The 21,898-nt window shown below is 35.9% G+C and overlaps 2 protein-coding genes across 3 annotated transcripts; one reads left to right on the top strand and one right to left on the bottom strand.

Annotated features, from left to right (window-relative positions):
- The first annotated feature begins 690 nt into the window (after positions 1-690).
- LOC112287754 (uncharacterized) lies at positions 691-2,226 on the top strand. The gene is made up of 3 exons (XM_024531111.3): positions 691-995; positions 1,201-1,315; positions 1,490-2,226. Exons 1-3 carry the CDS (start codon positions 878-880, stop codon positions 1,932-1,934), a joined length of 678 nt encoding a protein of 225 aa, XP_024386879.1. The 5' UTR covers positions 691-877; the 3' UTR covers positions 1,935-2,226.
- Positions 2,227-3,191: 965 nt separating this feature from the next.
- On the bottom strand, positions 3,192-8,121 carry LOC141044434 (light-sensor Protein kinase-like). Of its 2 annotated transcripts, XM_073537060.2 has the most exons (4): positions 7,705-8,121; positions 7,375-7,613; positions 4,095-6,585; positions 3,192-3,928 (listed from the first exon to the last, which is right to left on the bottom strand). In XM_073537060.2, exon 3 carries the CDS (start codon positions 6,401-6,403, stop codon positions 4,247-4,249), a length of 2,157 nt encoding a protein of 718 aa, XP_073393161.2. In that variant the 5' UTR covers positions 6,404-6,585; positions 7,375-7,613; positions 7,705-8,121; the 3' UTR covers positions 3,192-3,928; positions 4,095-4,246. The 2 variants fall into 2 exon arrangements, with proteins under 2 accessions (XP_073393161.2, XP_090109958.1); XM_090253832.1 differs by lacking the exons at positions 7,375-7,613; positions 7,705-8,121 and having other exon boundaries at positions 3,192-3,963; positions 4,095-6,547.
- Between the last annotated feature and the right edge of the window lie 13,777 nt (positions 8,122-21,898).

Here is a 21,898-nt window from a genome sequence, read left to right as displayed (position 1 = left end):
ATTATTTGTTATTAAAAAAAATCAATTGCCATGTAAAACATTATTGATTTAATTTTAAGGTCCTACATAAATTATAAATAAGCTAAATTATTTTATTTAAATTTCATTTTTTTGTGATTTTAAAAAGAAAGTCAAACCAACATTAGAAAAATTCATTACAAAAAGCTATACACATCAAATAAATACTTAAAGAATAATAATAATAATAAATAAATAACACTGAAATAACTCTAAACATCATTGTATTACTTCATCACACACATAACCAAACACAAACATCAACAATATCTTCTACACACTAATTTTCTTGTGCACAAAAGTTACACCAGTACCACTGCTATTTTACCCAACTACGTACAAAAAAATACCATTTCCAACAAGCTCAAAATCTTCACATAGAAACACCACAAAAAAGGCATGTGGCCCACTTCCAAAGGCATGACTTGAATATCAATATCATTGTCATTGCCATGTCAGCAAAGTCTTGGGAATGAATGGATGAATAAATGGATGTATGAGTGGATAAATGAATGGATGGATGAATGTGAAGATAGAAGAAGGACTTGGCCAAAGGCATGGTCGCCAGGTGGGAGCGCCACGGTGGATGCCAGCTGCGAGGCCATGTGGCTTCGTCTTCTTCCTATTCCTATTCCTGTTTCTAACTAAGCATATTTTACAAAGCATATACTTTACTTCCCCCTCCCCTCAAACAAACTGTCAGTGAATGTCTATGTTTGTGTGTATATTTTTATGTGGGTAGACCTGCTATTCTAGCTCAAGCTTCTTGTTGTTGTTATTGTTGTATCCCTGATCATTCATTTTTCTCCAGTTGTGAGAGGAAAGAAAAGCTTGGGGAGTAACTTGACTTAGTCAAGACATGGGAGGCTCCAATCCCGTTGTGCTGGTGGGCTTGCTTACGGCTGTCAGCTTGGTGATCACCATTTTCAAGTGGCACGATGCTCCACAAAAGATACCCATCTGGTGGGACTTGCACGGTGAGTACGCTTTCTTTTTTCTTCGTGTTTTCTTGTCTTTTTGTTGCTTTGTGAGTAAGTTTTGTTGTTGTTGTTTGTTTTTCATGTTTGGAATGTGGTTTGTTGTTTAGGAATGAGGTGGATGTATGCGTCGTGATGTCGATGCTGGTATTGAACTTTTGTGTGGTGGGGTGGGTGGGTGGGTGGGTGGGTGGGTATTGTGCAGCTCATCCTTGGCTTTGGGTTCCTCGATGGTTTGGAATGTTCTTCCTGCCAGTGTTGACCTTCCTCGTGCCTTACGCTCTCTACATGAGCGTTGTCAACAACATCGAGAGCCATGGGTAAGATCCCATTCTTCCCCTTTGTTGACGTTTTCCTTTGTGCAGTGATTTTTTTCTTGCATCATTGTCTTTCGAACACTGTCGGTAGTGAATTTTTCGACGAATACCATCATGTCTTGCTGGTGCTGGATTGTATTGGTATTCAACCGCTCGTGTTGCTGGGTTTCGTTGCAGGCACGAATCGAAACACTCCATCTTCCACCTCGTAACCCTACCTGCCATCTTCCTCTTCGTCACTCAAACCTTCGTGATGCTGCCAGCTGCGGTGAACGACCTCCACACCTTCCCAGCTCGCACATTCGTTGCCAACATAGCCTTGTGGCTACTCATCTGGTTTGGTTACAACATCAAGCATGTGGAACCCAACATGGTGATCGGAATCATCAACCCCTGGACGACGAACAGCTCGTGGGACAACCTGCACTCGCAAGCAGGCACCGTCTTCGAAGTGTGCGGTGTCATCCTCTTCATCTTGGCTTTCTTCCTTCCAGTTGGGTGGCCCTTGACCATAGGCCTGATCTTCCTGTGGCTTGGGCCATGGCTCGTCAGCTATGGTCTTGCCTACACCTCTGCCGAGGCCACCGAGAACGCCGACAGATCGCCTTTAATCACCGCTTGAACATGATCATCACATCTCATTCAAGATTTCCTCAACTTGAGGGATGTGTGATTCTGGACAAGCAGTTTTGTAAAGATGGTGCATTTGTATTTTGATAGTGCCTGTGTAACATGTCTTGTTCTCGAATGATGTAGACTTTGTATTAGTTCTTTGAATTAGAGTAGCACATGTTGACATTTCTTTCAGTTATTGTGGTGGATGCTTGAAGGTGAATGTCACTGGTTGAGGTGGAACCCACAAGTGTGAATTGTTTTGTACAAGCAGCTTGTAAACATGGTTTCTTCGTAATCGACATGTGGAATGGACTAGTGTTGTGATCGAATATGAATTAACTGTTGCTGAATTGGTTTTCTATTCTGCTCGACATGACGCTGTTTTCTGTGATGCGTGAATCTGAAAATGATTAAATTACACTTCGGTTGTTTGTTATAATATCCGTTTTTGAATTTTTGGTTTTTGAATTTAGGATTATTTATTTATTTCTGAAAAAAATAAATTGTACGAGTGTTCTTTTGCTAAATTGAATGATTTAGTGTTGAATTCAATAGTCTGTACAAAAACATTACTACTTAAATTTTGCAGGATATTTCTGTTGATTAGTAATTTTGACATTTAGAATTTTTTTTTGACTTGAATGTTGACTAGTAATTTTGATATTTAGAAAAAAATTAGCACAAAACATAATAAGTCCACGCTAAACAAGTGATATGATAAACATATTTATTCTTATAGTTGATACAATTATTTTACGTATATATATATATATATAATACTTGTAAGCAATGATTACATTCAACAACATCTACTTTCAAATACCCTTTCTCAAAATCATTTTACATTCTGGGACCTCATATATGAGATTTTTATCAAGTTCTTCAAGATTTATTCTAAACGTTCAACATTAAGGTATCCAAAACAGTCGGAAATGACAGAATAATATGGTCCCACAGGCCAGTAGCTTTACAACTTTATGGCATACACCCATATTTTGATAAAGAAAACATGCACCCAATAAACCTAGCTAATTATTAAGAAAACACAATAATACTTATTATAATAAATCACACCGTCAGCACAATCTGAACTTGAGCATTCATAGTCGATAGAGTCCCTCCTACAACTCTAGAAATTAGGAAAATTGATTGTAATGTGATCTTCGAATCTCACATTCCCTTGTTAATTGACATCAAACAGTAACCACATGACCATATCTCCACAAGAATGGCAACAGAAGAAGAAAAATGAGGCACAGAAAAGAGAAAAGAGATGGGTTGTATCCCAGTTCGATATATAAGCCTAAAAATCTGTCCATGTGTTCAGATGCTAACTGGGTGCATGTGTTCACTGGTGAGCCATCTCACCAGAGAATTATTCTAGAAATCGTCGGTGTTTCTCTTATTTGGTGATTATTCTACACCATGTTTCCGTTAACTACCCATTCAATCTCACTGCAGAACACAAAAAAGTAAGAAGAAGAGAGATATGAGGTCTTAAAACAGTCACAGCTCAAATAAAGAAGTGGTTGCTCTTCGAAAATCTTGCGAGCATACAGGACTGAAAACTTGGGTCCTGTCTAGATCCAATTCTATTACAGCACCCGTGTGTAGAAGAGCTAGAAAAACACACATTTGAGAATGGAGATTGCGGTTGAATCTGCACCCTGCTTGGAGAGTAGGAGCACATGTACTCGAGCCTTGAATGCTGTTCATCAATGTATATCAACTTGAGCTGCTTTGATGCGGAAAATCTACTGTACCTTGCAATGTGTGAGATGTTAGAATACCAACTTATTCATGATAAATGTGACACTGAAGAAACGGGCATCTTCCTTGTTGACCCAAGTCACCATGTATGGCTTTGAAAGGTGCATAGAGTGGTCTCTTCACATCAAGGTACGAAGTGGAGTCGTGCCAGTTTTCGAAGCCCTGCTAAGGTTGTCCTCTTGCGACGAACTTGATCCATGATGAATCCAGCTATGAACAAAGCATTTTTTCCTGCATTGAATTCCTCGTCATTACCGCTTATCAATCTGGCAATGGACAATGAAATCCCCCAACGCATGAGAGACCCGACGTACTGACAGCCGGCGAAAGACTATGCATATCAATGTCACAAAAAACACAGATTTGAGCAAGTGATATCACAGCATAACAGACGCACCTGCAAATGTGAGCAGAAAAGGAAGCTCCAAAAGTGGTTATATCCCTTCATTGGAGTGAAGCAAGATGAGTCTCGGAGAAATGTGGGCTTTTGCGGTGATGAAAACTCATACCGGGGATTGGGGATTTACTTGGAGGAGTATACACAGAGTGTCAAGACTCCCAAGGTTTGCCAATGATGTTGCCGGTGAGCTTGCCTGCGGGCTGGACGGCCGGGATGGATTTCCTGAGGAGCAGCATGCACTTCCAATGTCGCAGATGCTCACAAATTTCAGAAAATTCGGGTCGCTCATTAGGGTTACTGGCCCAGCACTTCGCAATGTACTTGGCAATGTAAGGCGGACAGTGAGCGGGGAGCTCTGGACGCTCTCCGGCGCATAATTTTAAATACACCTCGTTGAGAGGAACGCCTTGGAAGGGCACCTCCCCGGTGAGGATTTCGTAGCACGTCATGGCGAAGCTGTACACGTCTGCCGGCCATGAGTACTTCTCTATCATCTCCTCGTCGCGGAATACCTCCGGAGCTCGCCATCGACATGCTTCTGTTTGGAATGAGCTCGCCTGCAGCATTTCCAGCTTAAACTTCGCCAACCCAACATCCGCGAGCTTCACGTGGAAGTACTCCCAGCTCGGAGCTGAAGCCTCTCCGGCTTCACAGAGCCTGATCAGCACTTTCCGCGCCCGCACGTCTTTATGCATCAGCTTGCAATCCTTCAAGTACTGGAGAGCCTCCGCAATCTGCAACATAATCTCAACAGATTGCAACAAAGAGAAAGGGGGTGATCTGTTCTGGAAGTTCATGTTACGGAGCTCAATGAGCGTGCGTAGATCCCGCCCCACGACTTCCATCACGAACATCCCAGCTCTCCGTTCCTGGTTGTAAGCACATCCGATAAGCTTCACAATGTTGGGGTGCTGCACGCCAGCAACAAGTGCAGCCTCAGCTTCGAGCACCACCGGATCGATACCCCCGGTGAGCACTTTCACCGCCACACACTCCCCGAACCACTTGCACTTCAAGACAACACCTAAGCTCCCCTGACCGATGGTGTCGTAAAGCTCCAGTTGGTATTGGTCGATCCAGAACGAGTCAGGGGCGAGATTGGGGGTTAGTTCCGGCCCCTCAAGCTTCAGCATCAAAACCTCGAAGACATAGCGATCGGGCTCCTCTTCGATGGGGTTATACCAAGTAGCATTCACGATGTACCGCAGCGTCAAGCACATGACCCTCTTGTCACTAGCTTCTCTCTCCTCGTCTGCTTTCAACGAGTACAGATAAGTGTACCGGATGTGCCGCTCCTCCGTCGCCCAGTGGCTGAATGCCGAGCTCAAAAGCGAGGTCGTGTATATGGGCGGGCCATTGCGCCAGATATGAAACGCGAACTCCACAACGTTGAGGCTCCACACAAATTCTCGGATGTTGAACGCGAATGGCGACATGGATCTGAACCGGGGGAAGTTGGGGCCCGTGCAGGGGAGTGTGAGCGCCATCCGCCACCAATCTTGACGACAGCACTGCGTGGCGAGCATCTCCCCGTCGTGCATGACATGCCGGAGCTGCACTAGAGAATCGATGCAGAACGACATCGCCTCCGAACCTATCCGAAAGCTCTGCTCGAATGCCCAATTCGGATGCTCCACAGCTCGCTCAATCCTCGTCTGGTACCTCTGGAAATTCTCCTCCGCCATGAAGTAACACTTGGTGAGATGAGACACTTGCGAGTGGTAGATCGTCACCTGGTTCTGCGCATTCTTAAGTCGACTGCACAAGAACAGGCAATCGTTCATAGCAGCGTACAGCTTGTGCACCCACTCTCGCTCCACAGATTGCATTGCTTCCAGTCTCGCGGGGGGTCGAAGCAGCTGTAAATCCCGTTCGGAGTTGAGCGGCGGCGGCCATATCTCCGACTGGTTGTCTTCGTAAACCTCAACGTCGTCCTCCTCTGGCACCTCCACTATGTAGTCATATTCTTCGTCTCCGTTGTATGAATCCGCGAAGGCATACGAGCTTTGCTCCTCCCCGTTTCCTGTTTTCTTTTCTCGATCCTTTGATCCAGTCCGCTGCACATGTTCGGCTCCACTAGCTTTGTCTACGCTGCAGCTCCTCATTGAATACTCCCGATTGTAAATCTCACTCTTTAAGATTCTGCGCAACATTTTGGAATCGTCCATCAGCTGAAGACCGTAGTCTAGTGTACGTGCCGTCTTCATCGATTGGAATAGATTCTCGGCTAGATTGCTTGGCTTGCTACTCGAGACTACACTCTCACGCTCCATTTTGAAAGAATTCAGTTCCTCAGAATACTCCATTGATTTGCCAGAGAATTCTCGCTGTGATCGACATCAACTTTGAAGCTCACGCAAGATACTTGAAATACTCTTGTCACTGCGGATAAACCATTCGTGCCTTGGTTCCCCTCTTCTTCCAAATCCTGGCTCAAAAATCATCGCCTTCGTCACTGGGTTTTTCTTCAACCTAGAAGAAACGAATCCTGTCCAATCCAGTAGTGACTTTGAGCACCCAATTCTAAGACTTGCTGCATTAAGCGTAAATGTCCCACACAAATCAAATGTTTTTGGTTGTTCTGTCATGCTTGGGGATAGCACCTGCTCACCCGGTTGGATTCCTTACGCCCTACACTCCTGTTTCCATATCACACTACTTGCATATCCTGAAGAAAGAAAGAAAGAAAGAGAGAAAGAACCCAGGATGTCTTCAGGAGCAGAGGGTCCCTGCATCTCATTTCACCAAATTCTGTTGCCTAAAATGTATGCTTATTTTTCTGTGAATAAAGAAGACAGTTAATTTAAACAATTAGCGTACTTTCTGTTCTATCGGAATAATTTCATACTACATGGAGAGGAGCTTCAAGTTGTAAATGGAGATTTTAAAATTGGAATCGTTGGTAGACCATGCTGATATCGTGTCAGTTCCACCATTTTGTAGATTAAGCTGAACTGAAATATATAAGAGAGGCTGCGGAAGGCACTGAGAATGCGACTTGGAGTGTAAGAAGAGGTAAGGAAAGGACCAATTCCTAATGCAATCAAAACCCAAATATAAACACAACCACCGTCTTCAAAAGAATCCTAGTCCAAATTTACCCCACCACTGTTGCGGCAAAGAAAAGCTAGATAGCAATGTCGTGCTTTTATCCAATTTTGAGGAATCCCCACCCCAAATGGAACAATCTATGGCTCCTCAGAAATCCGATCAGTTTCCGGGCCTGAAATGAACTACAGACAGAACCGTCTCGGGCCGTTCCGTGCAAAGGAGTTACCTCTTCGATCGCCGTTTGAGAGAATGCCGAGAAGCGGCAAAAATGGAGGGTGAAACAGTCGTTTATTAATGTCCCATTCGCACACTTTGGTAAGACGACCTCGCTTCAAAATTACGTGCGTGCAAGTTCGCCTCTTTAGTTTCTGCCGCTGAGATGGCATAGTGCTTCACTTACTCTGAATGCGAATGGTTTAGTGGTGCTGATTGATGCGATGAAGAACATCGAACTTGGCATTCCAGCTGGGAGACAATCATAGGCCACAATTCCTCAGCTAAAGAACTAGAAGCGCTCAAATCATTCGGAAAATGAGGATGAAGACTGGATTCTTACCGCTCACACGATCTGTGATCAATCCGGAAGCCATTTCAACATTCAATCCTCCAGGGAGGGGATCCATTTCCAGTGGCGAATGCAATCCTCTACCCTCACCACTAGATGTGATGCTTCCTCGTATATCCCATCGTCTCGCTGCTAGATTCCAACAATCGATCGTCCCTGCCAGATCGTAAAATCAAAGCCTCATTGCTCCAAAGCCTACAAACCTACGCATCCCCGGCACCAGCCCCTTTCCGTAAAGCGACGGCACCAGCCACTGCAGCACCATCAGCCTCGATCGAACACAGCCCAATTCTCTCCACCCGCAAGCCCGCTCTTAACCATACTGTAGTCTACCTCATGGTCGCAACGCAACGCCAGATGCGAGAGAGAGAGAGAGAGAGAGAGCATGTGGGGCCGGCGGCTGGAACTGGCTCTCACCCAGCCAGGCCTGGGCCTAGTCGTCGTGGTGGCCAGCTATGGCGATCGAAGCGAAGATTCTGTCAGGCCAAGTCGCCCAAGATTCGACTGAAACCTTACGCGATGCCCTGTGAGGGATCCACAAGCTCCAACGAACGAACGACATAGCCAACGACATTGAAGCATTCAACTTTTCTAGAAATCTCGCTTGACAAGTCGTCGTCGTCGTCGGCTTCACCTCGCTCTTTCTCTCTCTCTCTTTCCATCCTTTCCCTTCGTTGGCCTTCCCGAGCATTTGTGACCCAGTTTTGGGTGAAGTAACAGCTGCCTACCAAGCTGCACCTGCACCGGCAAATTTTGACCTGACAACCGTGCTTTTGTTTTGGCATCATACTTTTTGCGTTGTGGTAAGCTCTCCGATGATTTAGCAAAAAAAAAAAAAAAAAAAAAAGAAAAAAAAACTCTCTTGAACGTAGTCGAAGTCCTTGTCACCATCCCCATCCCCATCATCCCCTGGGAGGGGAAGGGGGGCTGACTCTCCCTCGGCAATTCCACGACTTAGTCAATGCTTGCATCCTCCGCACTTTTGAACAAGTAAATTTCCTCTGCTTTTTTTGTGCACATCTGCCCCTTCCCCATTGTTAATATTCTGTTTTGCCATCTTTTTCAACGAACTAGTGATCCTTGAGTTGTCGAACCAATCGACTGTTTTAGAAAACTTCGCCTTAGCTAGCCCATCCCAGTTTTAAATTCACGAGAAAATCGGGGTTCAGTGACACACTTGTGCACAAAGTTGGGCAGCAACTTCACACGACCACCTTCGAAATGGAGCTCACCACCATGGTCTCTCTATTTCAGAACCACCATCACCGCATCGGAACATTCATTTGATAAATATGCTTTAAACAACAACAACAAAAATAAATAAGTAAATAAATAAGAATAATAATCCCACATGAAAGAATATGAGGCTTTTTCCATGCAATTTAGTTTGTGTCGTAGAGAGAGCTACAATGGACATTTACTACTTCAGTTGTCAACTCTCCTTTATCGGTTTTAAACTGAATGTTGGTGTTGAGGTAATCCTTCCTCATGCTGGGCCATCAATCTATCATGGTTGAGATTTTATAGCCCTGTTTTTGTATTCTTTTTTTAGTACAACTTGTCAACATGTGGTGGTACATTTATTTATTTGCATTTTTTTATTTAAAAAAATTCAGATTTTGTATTTTAAACGTTTTTAATTTTATTCATAATATATATATATATATATATATATATTTAAAAGATTCCTTTAATGTAAAAAAAATTAACAATATAAGTTGTTAAAATTTGTCTTAAAAAAATCAAAAATCAAAATCAAATTCTAGACTCTAGACATTTAAAAGGGCTTATAAGTTTGTAGGTATTTAAGAAGCTACGAAAAAAAAATGAATAAAAGAAGTAAAAAAAGTGAACACCTTTAACATTACTACTATGAAAATAATTTAAAATAAATTATCTTAATAAAAATTTTAATGTTATATTTTTCCATCTTTAAGATTAAAGATGATAAATTAATATAAAAGATTAATATATTTTATAAAATGATGGCATAATAGATCCTTTATAAATTTATTATACATATTTGGTTATATGCGTAATAGATAATTCTATGATTTTTACAAGTCTAATATTTTTATAAATTTTTCAAATTAAAAAATCCTTATTAAATACAAAACTATTTTATATTTTTTCTTGTTAAAAAAAATCTTTACAAAAAATAATGAAATTATGTACATTTACTATTAAGAAGAAAAAAAACAAAAAAAAAAACAAAAAAAAAAAAAACAAAAGACAAAAATGAGGACTTGCTATAAGATAGAAATAAGCTAAAATAGCTATTAATATATATAAAGAAAATATAAAGATTAGAAGAAAAAATTGAATATAAAGAAAGATTTTTAAAAGATTAAAGATGATCTTAGCTTTTCTTATATATATATATATATATATATATATTAGTTACTAAAAATATCACTTAGAAGATTTTAAAGGATCATGAAGTTTATAAATTAAGCATCTAAATTAAAAGATGTTTTTGTAATATCATGCTTAAAGTAAAAATAAATAAAAGATAAAATATGGTTTTGTTTTGGTCCATTTTGTCCTACTTCATGATGAGGTTTTATATGGCTATGGATTAGAAGAGTCTTAGATTCTCAAGAAAGATTGGCCCTATTTCATTTGTATCAAAGCAAGTATTAGACTATTCTTTGGTAGTATGTGTTAAGGACATGAACTGAAAGATGATGCATAAATCAATAAAATCTGTGTCAAAGAAAAAGTGACAAAATAAAAATAAGGAAGTATGTATATTAAAAAGAAACTAGAATGACTTATTGCTAAAAGACAAGAAAACTTGAGATTCTTGAAATTGGACTAGAAGCAAGAAAGAAATTGAGAAGAGTGAAGAAGGTCTTACTCTTGCTTCAATATATACTACTTAACTACGAAATTCATGGCAACATGCTATAGGACCTCTAATACGTATCCAACTTATAAGACATATGTCTAATTTGCAAGGCAAGTTTCTTAGGTGTGCACCATATGTCCAACTTGTACTACAAGTGGTCAACATATTGACACATGGCCTCCTTATTAGCCAAGTTTTCAACCTATCAATCACCTATAGACATGTATAAAGGCAAAGCAACGTCTTTGAAGCTTCTAGGAAGCTTTTTACAAGATATTATTATATTTATCTACTTTGACTTACTTCTACTTATTCTTATTATCTAGATAATTATCAAGATAAATATGTATGTCTATGACATTACTCCTCCCTTTTTAGAGACGAGTTCCACAAGAAGCAATGATTATATATCGATAGAGTCCAAGATGCAGCAAACTGTATTTGCCATGTACTCTGATCTTTGTTCTCTTCGAAGGTAGTTTATAGGTCCCTTCAACCATTGATAATGTCTCATATTAGGACAAGAAGACCATCCTAATATTTGATCATTATTGAGGCCTTTATAACTTCTTTCAAACAAAACATTAATAATACTATCAAGAGTAGTTTCTACCTCCAAAAGTATCACTAAACATCAGGAGTCTCTTTCAAGGTCATGGTATCACACGTGTTGTATCTTCCCATCTATTTGAGGAAGAACATATCATTCTTGAGGATCTTCATCTCAATTTTGCCATCTCAAAGGATGTGATTGTCGCAATGTCTTGTCTAGTAGCTCAGCAAATGATAACTCTTAAGTTGAATCTAGTAGTTGTTGGTTCTTCATGTCCTTAGTACTAAAAAATCCAAAGAAGCAATCAAATAAGATAGAATGAAATCTCTATTGGGCTTGCTTTGCTTTAAAAGCAAAGAATTTCTTGACTTTTCATCTTTGTTTTGATGGATATTGTTGATGAAATGCTTTAATTTTGGTTGATGCATTTGCTAGATTTTTGGATGGCTCCCATGTGCATTCATTAATGTCATATCTATACTAATGTACTAGATATTTTAACCTATTTTGATGCCACCTTAAATCTAAGTCTTCTTCCATCCCAAATTCTTCATTATTGTCCACTTCTATAAGAGTTGGTGGCATTTGTCTCTTTCTTTGTATATCTATTGTCTTGTATGGCTTAAATAAAGACACATAGAAGATAAGATGGATTTTTATAGACTTTGGTAGGTGTAATCAATAAGCAACTAGATTGATTTGTTCACAAATAGGAAATGATCCAAGCCTACAATAATCCAACTTGTCATAAGGACAAATAGTTTTAATATTACAATGAAGTAACCATATCTTATCTCCTACATGGAATTGAGGTTGTTCTTTCCGACAAAAATTTGCATTGGCTTTTTCTCGTTCTTGAGCTTCCTTTAATTGTACCTTTATTGTTGCATATAGTTGTGACAATCAATTTGCCACATCTTGTACTACACAATTATCAACTTTTAAAAAGTCAAAAGTGTCAAATCATGGATAATAATTGTAATTGAGAAAGAAAGGTGTTTGTTGAGTAGAAGAATATATTGAATTATTGTAAGCAAACTTTGCCAATGGCAAAAGAGTTTTCCAATCATCTTGTTGATATTTGATGGTATATCTCAAGTATTGCTCTAAAACTTGATTTATCCATTCTATTTGTCCATCAGTTTAAAGGTGGAAACCTGAAGATGGTTTTATATCTACCTTCAATATCTTGAAAAGAATTCTTCAAAAACTTGATAAAAACTGTATTCTTTTATTTGATATAATATCCCTTGATAATCCATGATAGCAATAGATGTTGTCAAGGAAGAATTTAGCTATTCTTTTACTTGAGATAGATTTTGTATATGGTATAAAATATGCCATCTTGATGAAATGATCTACAATCACAAATATAGAATCATATGAACTTGAAATTGAAAGATCTGTGATAAAATCCATAGAGACAGAAGACCATAGTTGTTTTGGTATAAGTAATGGTTGGAAGAGTCTATAATATTGATGACAAGGAGTTTTTGATCTTGAACAAATATTACATGTCTACACAAATTCTTTAATAACCTTCCACATTTGAGGCCACCAAAAATCTCTAAATATAAGCTCTAAAGTCTTATTATATCCAAAATATCCTGTTGAAGGGAAATTGTGATGAGGTTCAAGAGCACGTAATCTTGCTTCTCTTTCTGGAACATATAAACATCCTTCAAAATAGAGTAGGTCCTCGTTATATTCAAACTTAGAAGTATCTTGAAACTTAGAAGAATTGTTTTTAATATCATGAACAAGAAGGTTTGAAGACATACTTGCTTGGATCAGCTTGAGAAAAATCAAATCAATAGTCAATGTTGATTTTATCACTCAAAGATGAAATTTTTCTAGCTTCAATAAAATTATCTTTTGTTAGACAAAAGTTGCTTTTCTTTCTGATTCAAAACAAGTGCTGACATGAAATACTCGAGGTTCTTGTGATCCGTATATATAGTGATTGGACTTGAAGCGCCTTCTAAATAATGATGCCATTCTTGAAAAGAATCCACAATTGCAAGAAGTTCCTTGTCATAGATTTCATAATTAATCTTGATTTTTGAATTGTCATTTGTTCCTATTTGTGACAAGACTACAATTAAGGCAAAGTCAAATGCATCTGTCTCCATAAAAAATGCTTTTAAAAAGTTGACACAATATAGGATTGGTATAGAAATAAAAAGCTTTCTTCAAAGCTTCAAATAATGCTTCTATTTTTTTTACTCCACTTAAGCTTGTCTTTACAAGTTAAGCATGTAAGTAACACTACAACTTGAAAAAAATTCTTGATGAAGATCTAATAGTAATTGGCAAATTCCAAAAAGTATTGTACATCTCTTAGCGATTTTAAAATCTTTCAGTCTTTGATTGTGTGAACTTTTTTAGAATCTATCATTAGACCATGATGTGTCCTAAGAAGTCAACTTGAGTAGTATGGAATACACACTTTTTCATCTTAACGTACAATCCTACATCTCTAAATTTCTGTAACTCACAACAAACATGAACTTTGTGTTCTTTTGTATTCTTAGAATAAATTAAAATATTGTCTAAGTATCAAACAACAAAATTATCTAGAAACTCAAAAAAAACATCATTCATAAGATGTTAAAAAGTAGTTGGTACATTCATGAATCCAAAAAGCATGACATTATATTCAAAGTGTCCATACTTTATTCAAAATGTAATCTTCCATTCATCTCCTTCTTTAATGTGGACCAGATTGTATGCTCTTTGTAGATCTATTTTTATATAGATCTTAACTTGATTTAATTGATCAAAAAGTCCAGATATCAAAGATAGAGGATATCTATTCTTGATGGTAATCTTATTGAGTCTTCAATAATCTATACATATTTGCAATGATCCATCTTTTTTCTTCACAAATAAGATAGGAACTCTTATTGGAGATTTTGAATGGTGTATGGAATTCTTGGCCAAGTTTTCATCAATATATTTCTTGAGTTCAGCCAATTCATTTTGTCATAAACTATAGATTGGACCATATAGTGGCTGAGTTCATTCTTTAAGATCAATTGAGCAATCATATGGATGATACTCTGAGACAATATCTTCATTCTTTTTTTCAAAAATATCTTAAAATCTTGATATTGACTTGGAATTTCATTTAAAATCATTCCATCATTTAAAATAGATGTGACATAAATAACAAAAGATGAACCTTCTTTTGCAGTATGCAAAAAAGCTTTTGCTCCTACATATATAAGTTTGGCTACACTAGACTCATGGCTTTCTACTAGATTAAAAAACCTCTTAATGATAGTCAAAGAAAAGTCAGATTTATAAGAAATCCAATCTATCATAGGATTATACTTTCTAGCCATGATAAACCTAAAATGACAAGATTAGAGGGAGATCTAGTTATACTAAAAATTATGCAACTATTATGACCATTTATTACTACATCTATAGGAAGTGTTTTATGAGTAATATCTCTAGAAGATAGTGGACGACCATCTATGACTTCTACATATACAAGTTTAATTTTTCGTATTAACTATATATTGTGACTTTTAATAAATTCTTCATCTAAAAAACAAGTTGAGGCTCCAAAATCTATTAAAGCATAGACTTTATGATTATTAGATCCTAAATGCACATCTAATATAAAACAATGAGAGGATTCTTAAGAGAAAATAGGACCTTTATTAGAAATTGTATAAGATTCTAGTCGCACACTTCCTATTGTAGTTGGACAAATTCATTTTTCGACATGTTTTCATCTTTGATAGCAATATTCATCATTTTGTAGTTGCATCATTTCTATAAATAGTATTGAATAATGTGCTTCACTTCTCCACAATATAAACATAGTCTTTTTTGATGATGATGAGTCTTTTCTTATTTGGTAAGAGGTTTAAAACATACTACATCAATTTGCATATCTTCTACTTTCAAATATTTAGATTGAAAAGTTGTTGGTATTGTCATTGAATTGTAATAACATTGAGGTTTCCTTGTGCAATTCTCAAATTGAAACTCAAAAAGCCAATTGTCACATTTCACAACAAAGTCAATTGCTTGACTCAATGTTTGAGGATCAGATAAATTAAGCATCAATTTTTTATTTCATATTGTAATCTATAGGAAAATTAGCTAATAAGTGGTGCATCATCTTACTTAATATTTATCTCTAATTATTAAAAATGTCAAGTGTATAATGTCACTAATCGATTGCCTTATTATAAGATACAAATCTTATTGATTATAACATATATTACATCATATTTTCTATAAATAGATCAAAAATCTACTAAAAATACTTCCAAACTATTCAATATTAGATCATGTCATTGAAGAAATGATGAAAACCATGATAAAGCACAATCTGAAAGTAATGTTCTAATAAACCTAAGTTGTGATCCTTGAGTTAGATAACTTTCAGATTGTAGTTCAATCACCAGTTGTACTTGATTGATGAATCGTCGAAACTTAAATCTTGTGCCATCAAATTTCTCATGTAATCTAATTTTTGGTTCTTTGAAACTTTAATGATGTTCCATTGTAGGGACAATAGTATGGCTTGATATAGATGTTGAAGCAACTCCAATCATCTCTATATTTTCATTGCTTCATAATCTTCTTATTTCTTTTGGTGGTAGACTGAGTTGATGTATTGCAAGCATTAACTCTCTTATTTGCTCTTACATTTGAACCATTGTACTCTTCATTTCAGTAAGCTTTGCCATGCCAGTACAATAAAAGAAAGGTGTCTATTCTCACAAAATACGATACTCAAGAATCAAGAAAAGAAAAAAAATAAATAATAAATAAAAAATAAAAAATAAATCTAGAAATAATATAAGTTTAGAAGAGGTAATCCGCAACTTCTAATATGCTTATGTCTTATCAAGAAAAAAGAGTAATCCACTCTTAATCAATAAAGAATAAAGCTCTAATATTCTATGTGCATTCTTGTCAATCTATCAAGGACATGAATTGAAAGATGATGCATAAACCAATGAAAACTATGTCAAAGAAAAAGTGACAAAATAGAAATAAGGAAGTATGTATATTAAAAAGAAACTAGAATGACTTATTGCCAAAAGACAAGAAAACTTGAGACTCTTGAAATTGGACTAGAAGCAAGAAAGAAATTGACAAGAGTAAAGAAGGCGTCACTCTTGCTTCAATATATACTACTTAACTAAAAAATTCATAGCAACATGCTATAGGACCTCTAATACATATCCAACTTGCAAGACATATGTCTAATTTGTAAAGCAAGTTTCTTAGGTGTGCACCATATGTCCAACTTGTACTACAAGTGGTCAACATGTTGACACATGGCCTCCTTATTGGCCAAGTTTTCAACCTACTAATCACCTATAGACATATATAAAGGCAAAACAACATCTATGAAGCTTCTAGGAAGCTTTTTATAAGATATTATCAAGTTTATCTACTTTGACTTATTTCTACCTATTCTTATTATCTAGATAATTATCAAGATAAATATGTATGTCCGTGACAATATGTCGATAGCCATCATCTAATTTGAGGTCAATTATTGTGGTCACACTAGATACTGTATTGAGGCTATGACAAGCTATTCCAAAAAAATCAACCAGAAGGTAAAAAGGTATTACAATAATAGAATTCAACAATAAAATTATAGCATAAGAGATATGGAAGAGAAATCCCAAATGTGAGTTCAAATATAAAACTTCTTAAGCTAGATAGATACTTTGCAAGGACAAATAGGAACTTGTAGGATAAGAAAGTTGACATCTACTAGGCTGAAATTGAGTAAGCCTAGTACATACTCTGGAACTTCAAGACAAGATGATGTATGTCAATGATTCTTCAACATGCAAAAATACATTCAACTATTAGGGATAAATTCCACTGAAGGAATTATGTATGCAATCAACTATTTGAAAGATGCGGCAGCCATTTGGTGGTGACATCAAGTTCAAAGCTATGGAGCTCAAGGTGGATTTTTTGATTGGGAAGAATTTGAGACTAAGTTTAGAAATCAATTTTGGTCCATCAATGTGGAGAAGATAATATGCGATTAGTTGACAAATCTTACACAATTTACGATGGTGTAAAATTATGTCATCCAATTCAAGTCTTTATATCTTCAAATTAACAATGTTTCATAGATGGAGATGATGGATCAATTTCTACAAGGTTTGAAACTTGAAATCCAGCAAGAGGTGGAACTAACGGATCCACAAATATTTGAAGAGACAATTAGGATTGCAGAGAGAGTCAATGCTATAGATTTTAGAAATCATGGAACACGAACTTTAGTACAAAGTTCTATGCTGCTAGCTAATATTATGGCATAATAACCAACATCAATGGAAATTGATGCCCTACAAGGATCATGGACACCTCAAAGACAACAAATATTAGGAGAAAAGGAATTTTGTTTCTATTTTCAAGAGTCAGGCCATTAAATTGGAGGTTGTTCAAAATATCAAAACATAATCACTAATGAAACAAGGCAAGTTCACAATCTTAAGTCTCACTAAGTCAATATTAAGATAGAATAAGAAAACAAGGCTCTCTAATAAAGGTTTTGAGAGCTAGTATTAGAGATAGCTATTGACTCTCAGATACAAATGGCATGACCTCAGATAACTGTAAAAAGAATTGATTGGTACATCTAACAAGACTATTAAGAGGACAGCCATGTTGAGTATTTGTGGATTGTGCCTCTATAGAAAATTGTATCTTGATTAAAATTATCAATCAAATTAAAATAAAAATTAAGGTAATCAAAGAAAGAAGTATATACCTTATAAATAATTGAGAGAACATATTAAATGAGACACATGAAGAAGAAATCTTAAAATTGACTAACACATACGTCCAAAGAGAGAGATTCAAAGTAACAAAGCTAAAATATGATGTTATCTTTGGCATGCCATAGTTGGAGGTAGAAAATAAGCAAGTTGATTGGATAACAAAGACAATTTCTTTCAAAGATGGTAGAAGCATCATGATTCTTTGTACCTCCGAATCAAGTGAAGAAGAAAAATAATTTGCAAATAAAAACTTACTCGTAGAAATGATCCTTATGAAGAAAAAAATATAACATAAGCAACTGATATATATGGTGATTCTAAATCTTGCATCAATAGTAGAAAAGACAACCAAAAGACTAGAATGGACAAATCAACTCATAAAAGAATATTAGAATGTCTTTACAATTGACCTATCAAGTAGCATGTGTCTTGATCAAGGTGCTTCTTTTCAAATAGAACTATTGCTTGGAGCCAAACTAATAAGTTGGCTAATTTATTACCTACCATCAAATAAACTTAAAAAATTCTAGAAAATATTAGACAATCTCTTAGAAAAGGGCCTCATTCGAGAAAGCATATCATTATGAAGAGCACTTGTATTCTTTGCACCTAAAAAGGATGGTGGATTTTGGCTTTGTATTGACTATTGAGGCATCAATGAGCAGATTGTTAAAAATACATATCCACTTCTACGTATGGATGATCTTCTTGACTAACTTTGAGGTGTAACTATCTTTGGCAAATTGAAGCTTTGGAGTAGATATTGGCAGGTACCTATTATAAAAGAAGATATTGAGAAGATGGCATTTTGTATATACTATGGATATTTTGAATGGCTTATTTTATATTTTGGCTTCACCAATTTTCTAGCCTCTTTTATAGGTGACATGAATAGACTATTTCGAGATTTTTTACATAAGTGTGTAGTTATTTTTATAAATGATATCCTTATATATAGTAAAATCTTTGAAGAGAATAAGCAATACATACAAAAAGTATTGCATCAACCACAAGATAGTCACTTCTATTGTAAGTAATCAAAATGTGAACTTTAGAAGTCAAAAGTCATTTTATGGGGACATGTGGTGTCTTCCGAAGGCATGCACATGGAACAGGATAAGATAAAAGCAATAAAAGATTGGCCAACTGCCAAGGATGCTTTTGAAGTCCGCTCATTTTTAGGCCTTGCTAGATATTATTGATGTTTTGTTTGACAATTTATGCACATTACTCCTTCATTTACAAACCTATCAGGGAAGACTACCCCATTTGAATGGAAACTAGTGCAACAAAGTATTTTTGATAGGTTAAAGGAAGCACTCATTATTGCTCTAATATTGCACCTGTATAATCCTAACCTTCCTTGTATATTTGATATTGATACTTTTAATTTTGCTATTAGAGCAGTATTTCAACAAGACTTTGGTAGGAGCCTTCAACCTGTAATGTATGAATTACAGAAGCTCAAAAGGACAAAGCGCAATTACTTTACATGTGATTAAGAACAATTAGTCATTGTGCATGCTATAAAAATGTGGTGACACTATCTATTAGAAAAGCCAGTAGTTGTTTGGATTGACCATTGATTCTTCTTACACAATTTGTATCTAAAAAATATGAAATCATGACATCATTATTGGGAAGAACAATTATAGTTTTTTGATATCCAAGTTGAATACAAGTAAGGGTGACAATATATTGTCTAAGATAACTTATTGCGGAGACCAATTTTAAAGGCCGAATCAAGAGACAAGGCAAAAATTTCTACTATTAGTAATATCATTTCAAACCTAATTAAAGATACACAATAGAAGGAAGCTACATATCACAATGTTTATTTTAAAATTGTTAGGAATCAACTCAAGGTGGACAATACATGGTATCAAGATTCTAGTTTTATTAATAGCTTACTCTATACTAAGAAGAAAATTTATATACTTGATAGTGCTATATTTTGGATGCGCATACTTCAAGAATGATATAACATCCTAATATTTAGACATCTAAGGCAAGAGAAGACTCTAGAACAGATCTTAAGAATATAATTTTGGATAGATTTGGATTATGATATTCAAGCTTTTGTATGTTCTTGTGGTTATATAAACATAAGAAAGTACGCAACATATTATCTTTTAGACTATTGCAACCAATTCTACTACCTACGACATATTAAAAGTAAGTGACTATGGATTTTATTATGTATTTGCCACAAACACGTCATAATCACATCGTGGTTGCTGTCTTTGTGGATCAACTTTCAAAGCAACTTTACTTAGCCATAGTGCGCTTGGATATTGATGCCCCAGCACTTGCATGGATCTTTTTTGATATTATCTTTTGTTACTATGGATTATTTCATGTCATCATCTCAGATTGGGTTCCATGCTTCATGAGAAGATTTTTGGAAGCTTTATTCAAGCTATTAGGCATATAACTTGGCATATCTATAACCTTTCATTTTCAAACAGATCAATAAATAAAGCATGCAAATTCAACCTTAGAAGATATTCTGCAGGCATTTATGGTAGTTCATCATAATGACTGAGATGAATACTTGACATCCTTGGAGTTTTCTTACAATGATAGTATTCAAGCAAGTACCAATCATTCACTATTTTTTCTTATCACCAATCAACATCCAATTAAGCTAATAACTCTCCATCGTTCTATCAACACCAATAATTTTTCAATGGAGGAATTCATACAATAACTTAAAATGGCTTTACAAGAGGCACAATATTGCCTATTTATCGCACAAAATTAAGAGAAGTAATATGTCAATAACCACTGGCAACATAAGACTTTTTGAGAGGGTGATTAGGTATTACTCTCTAATGCCAACTTGCTACTTACTACATCAACCCAAATCCGTAAACTATCACCTCAATGGCTGGACCTTTCCACATTTCTATAGTAATTTTTGATGTCACATATCGCCTAGAGTTTCTACCACATATCCAGGTCGATCTAATTTTCTATATTTTGCAAGTGAAGGAATTTCATATCAAGCTAAAGCACTTTTTGGATTGACACCAACTACCACCACTACTACTAATTGTCATTGATGACTAATAAAAATAATAAAATAGATAATATTTTAGAGCATCACTATCTTTGCCATGGCAGTGGACATCCACAAATTTAATACAAAGTTCTTTGGAAAGATTATCCCATCCAAGATGCAACGTGGATACTTGCATGAAATCTCATTCATTGTCAAGAGATAATTTGGAAATACTATGAAGAGAGAAATGAGGACGTTCTACATTAGTAATAGAGGATTAATTGTAACGAGGTATAGATAAGATATTTGTATTGTTGATACATAAAGATGGATAATTAAAACCATGCTTGAAAAATTATAGAAGTTTCTAGAATTAGGGTTAGGTTAATGGACTATATAAGATCTATTGTGGAACATTCTACAAAGAGCTTAGGGCAATTATTTAGGTGGAGTCTACCATGGAACCTTTTAAAAGAAGTTTAGGTTAGTTATCTAAGTGGGATCCATCATTTAGGAACATTCTAGAAAGTCCATGGTGATAGAACAAAGTATAAATAAGACTAGTTAGGACCTTCTGGACATTTGATTAGGTATAGCTTTGGACCTTTTTTCTTAATAAATTTTGGTTTTACATCTTCTTATTTAGTTTTGTTTTGTTTTATTTCCATTTGCACAGTTTTGTCTTTTGTGTCCTATTCTATTTAATTTTGTTTAGTTTTGTTCTGATCTATTTTGTTCTACTTTGTAATAAGGTTTTATGTGGCTGTGGATTAGAAGAATCTTAGACTCTCAAGATATATTGGTCCTATTTCATCCGGTCTTTGAATTGAATAATTGTCATAAATTAAAAATAAATAAATAAATAAATAAAATCTAATACATTTATAAGAATTTTAGATGGTTCTCATATATGCTCTCTACTATCATATCAACTCTAATATACAAGATATTCTATTTTATTCTAATTTTATTTTAAATCCAATATATATTTTAAT

Source organism: Physcomitrium patens, chromosome 10 (genome assembly GCF_059467195.1).
Source record: "Physcomitrium patens ecotype Gransden chromosome 10, ASM5946719v1, whole genome shotgun sequence".
Classification (NCBI taxonomy): domain Eukaryota; kingdom Viridiplantae; phylum Streptophyta; class Bryopsida; order Funariales; family Funariaceae; genus Physcomitrium; species Physcomitrium patens.
This window is presented reverse-complemented; position numbering and strand designations above follow the sequence as displayed.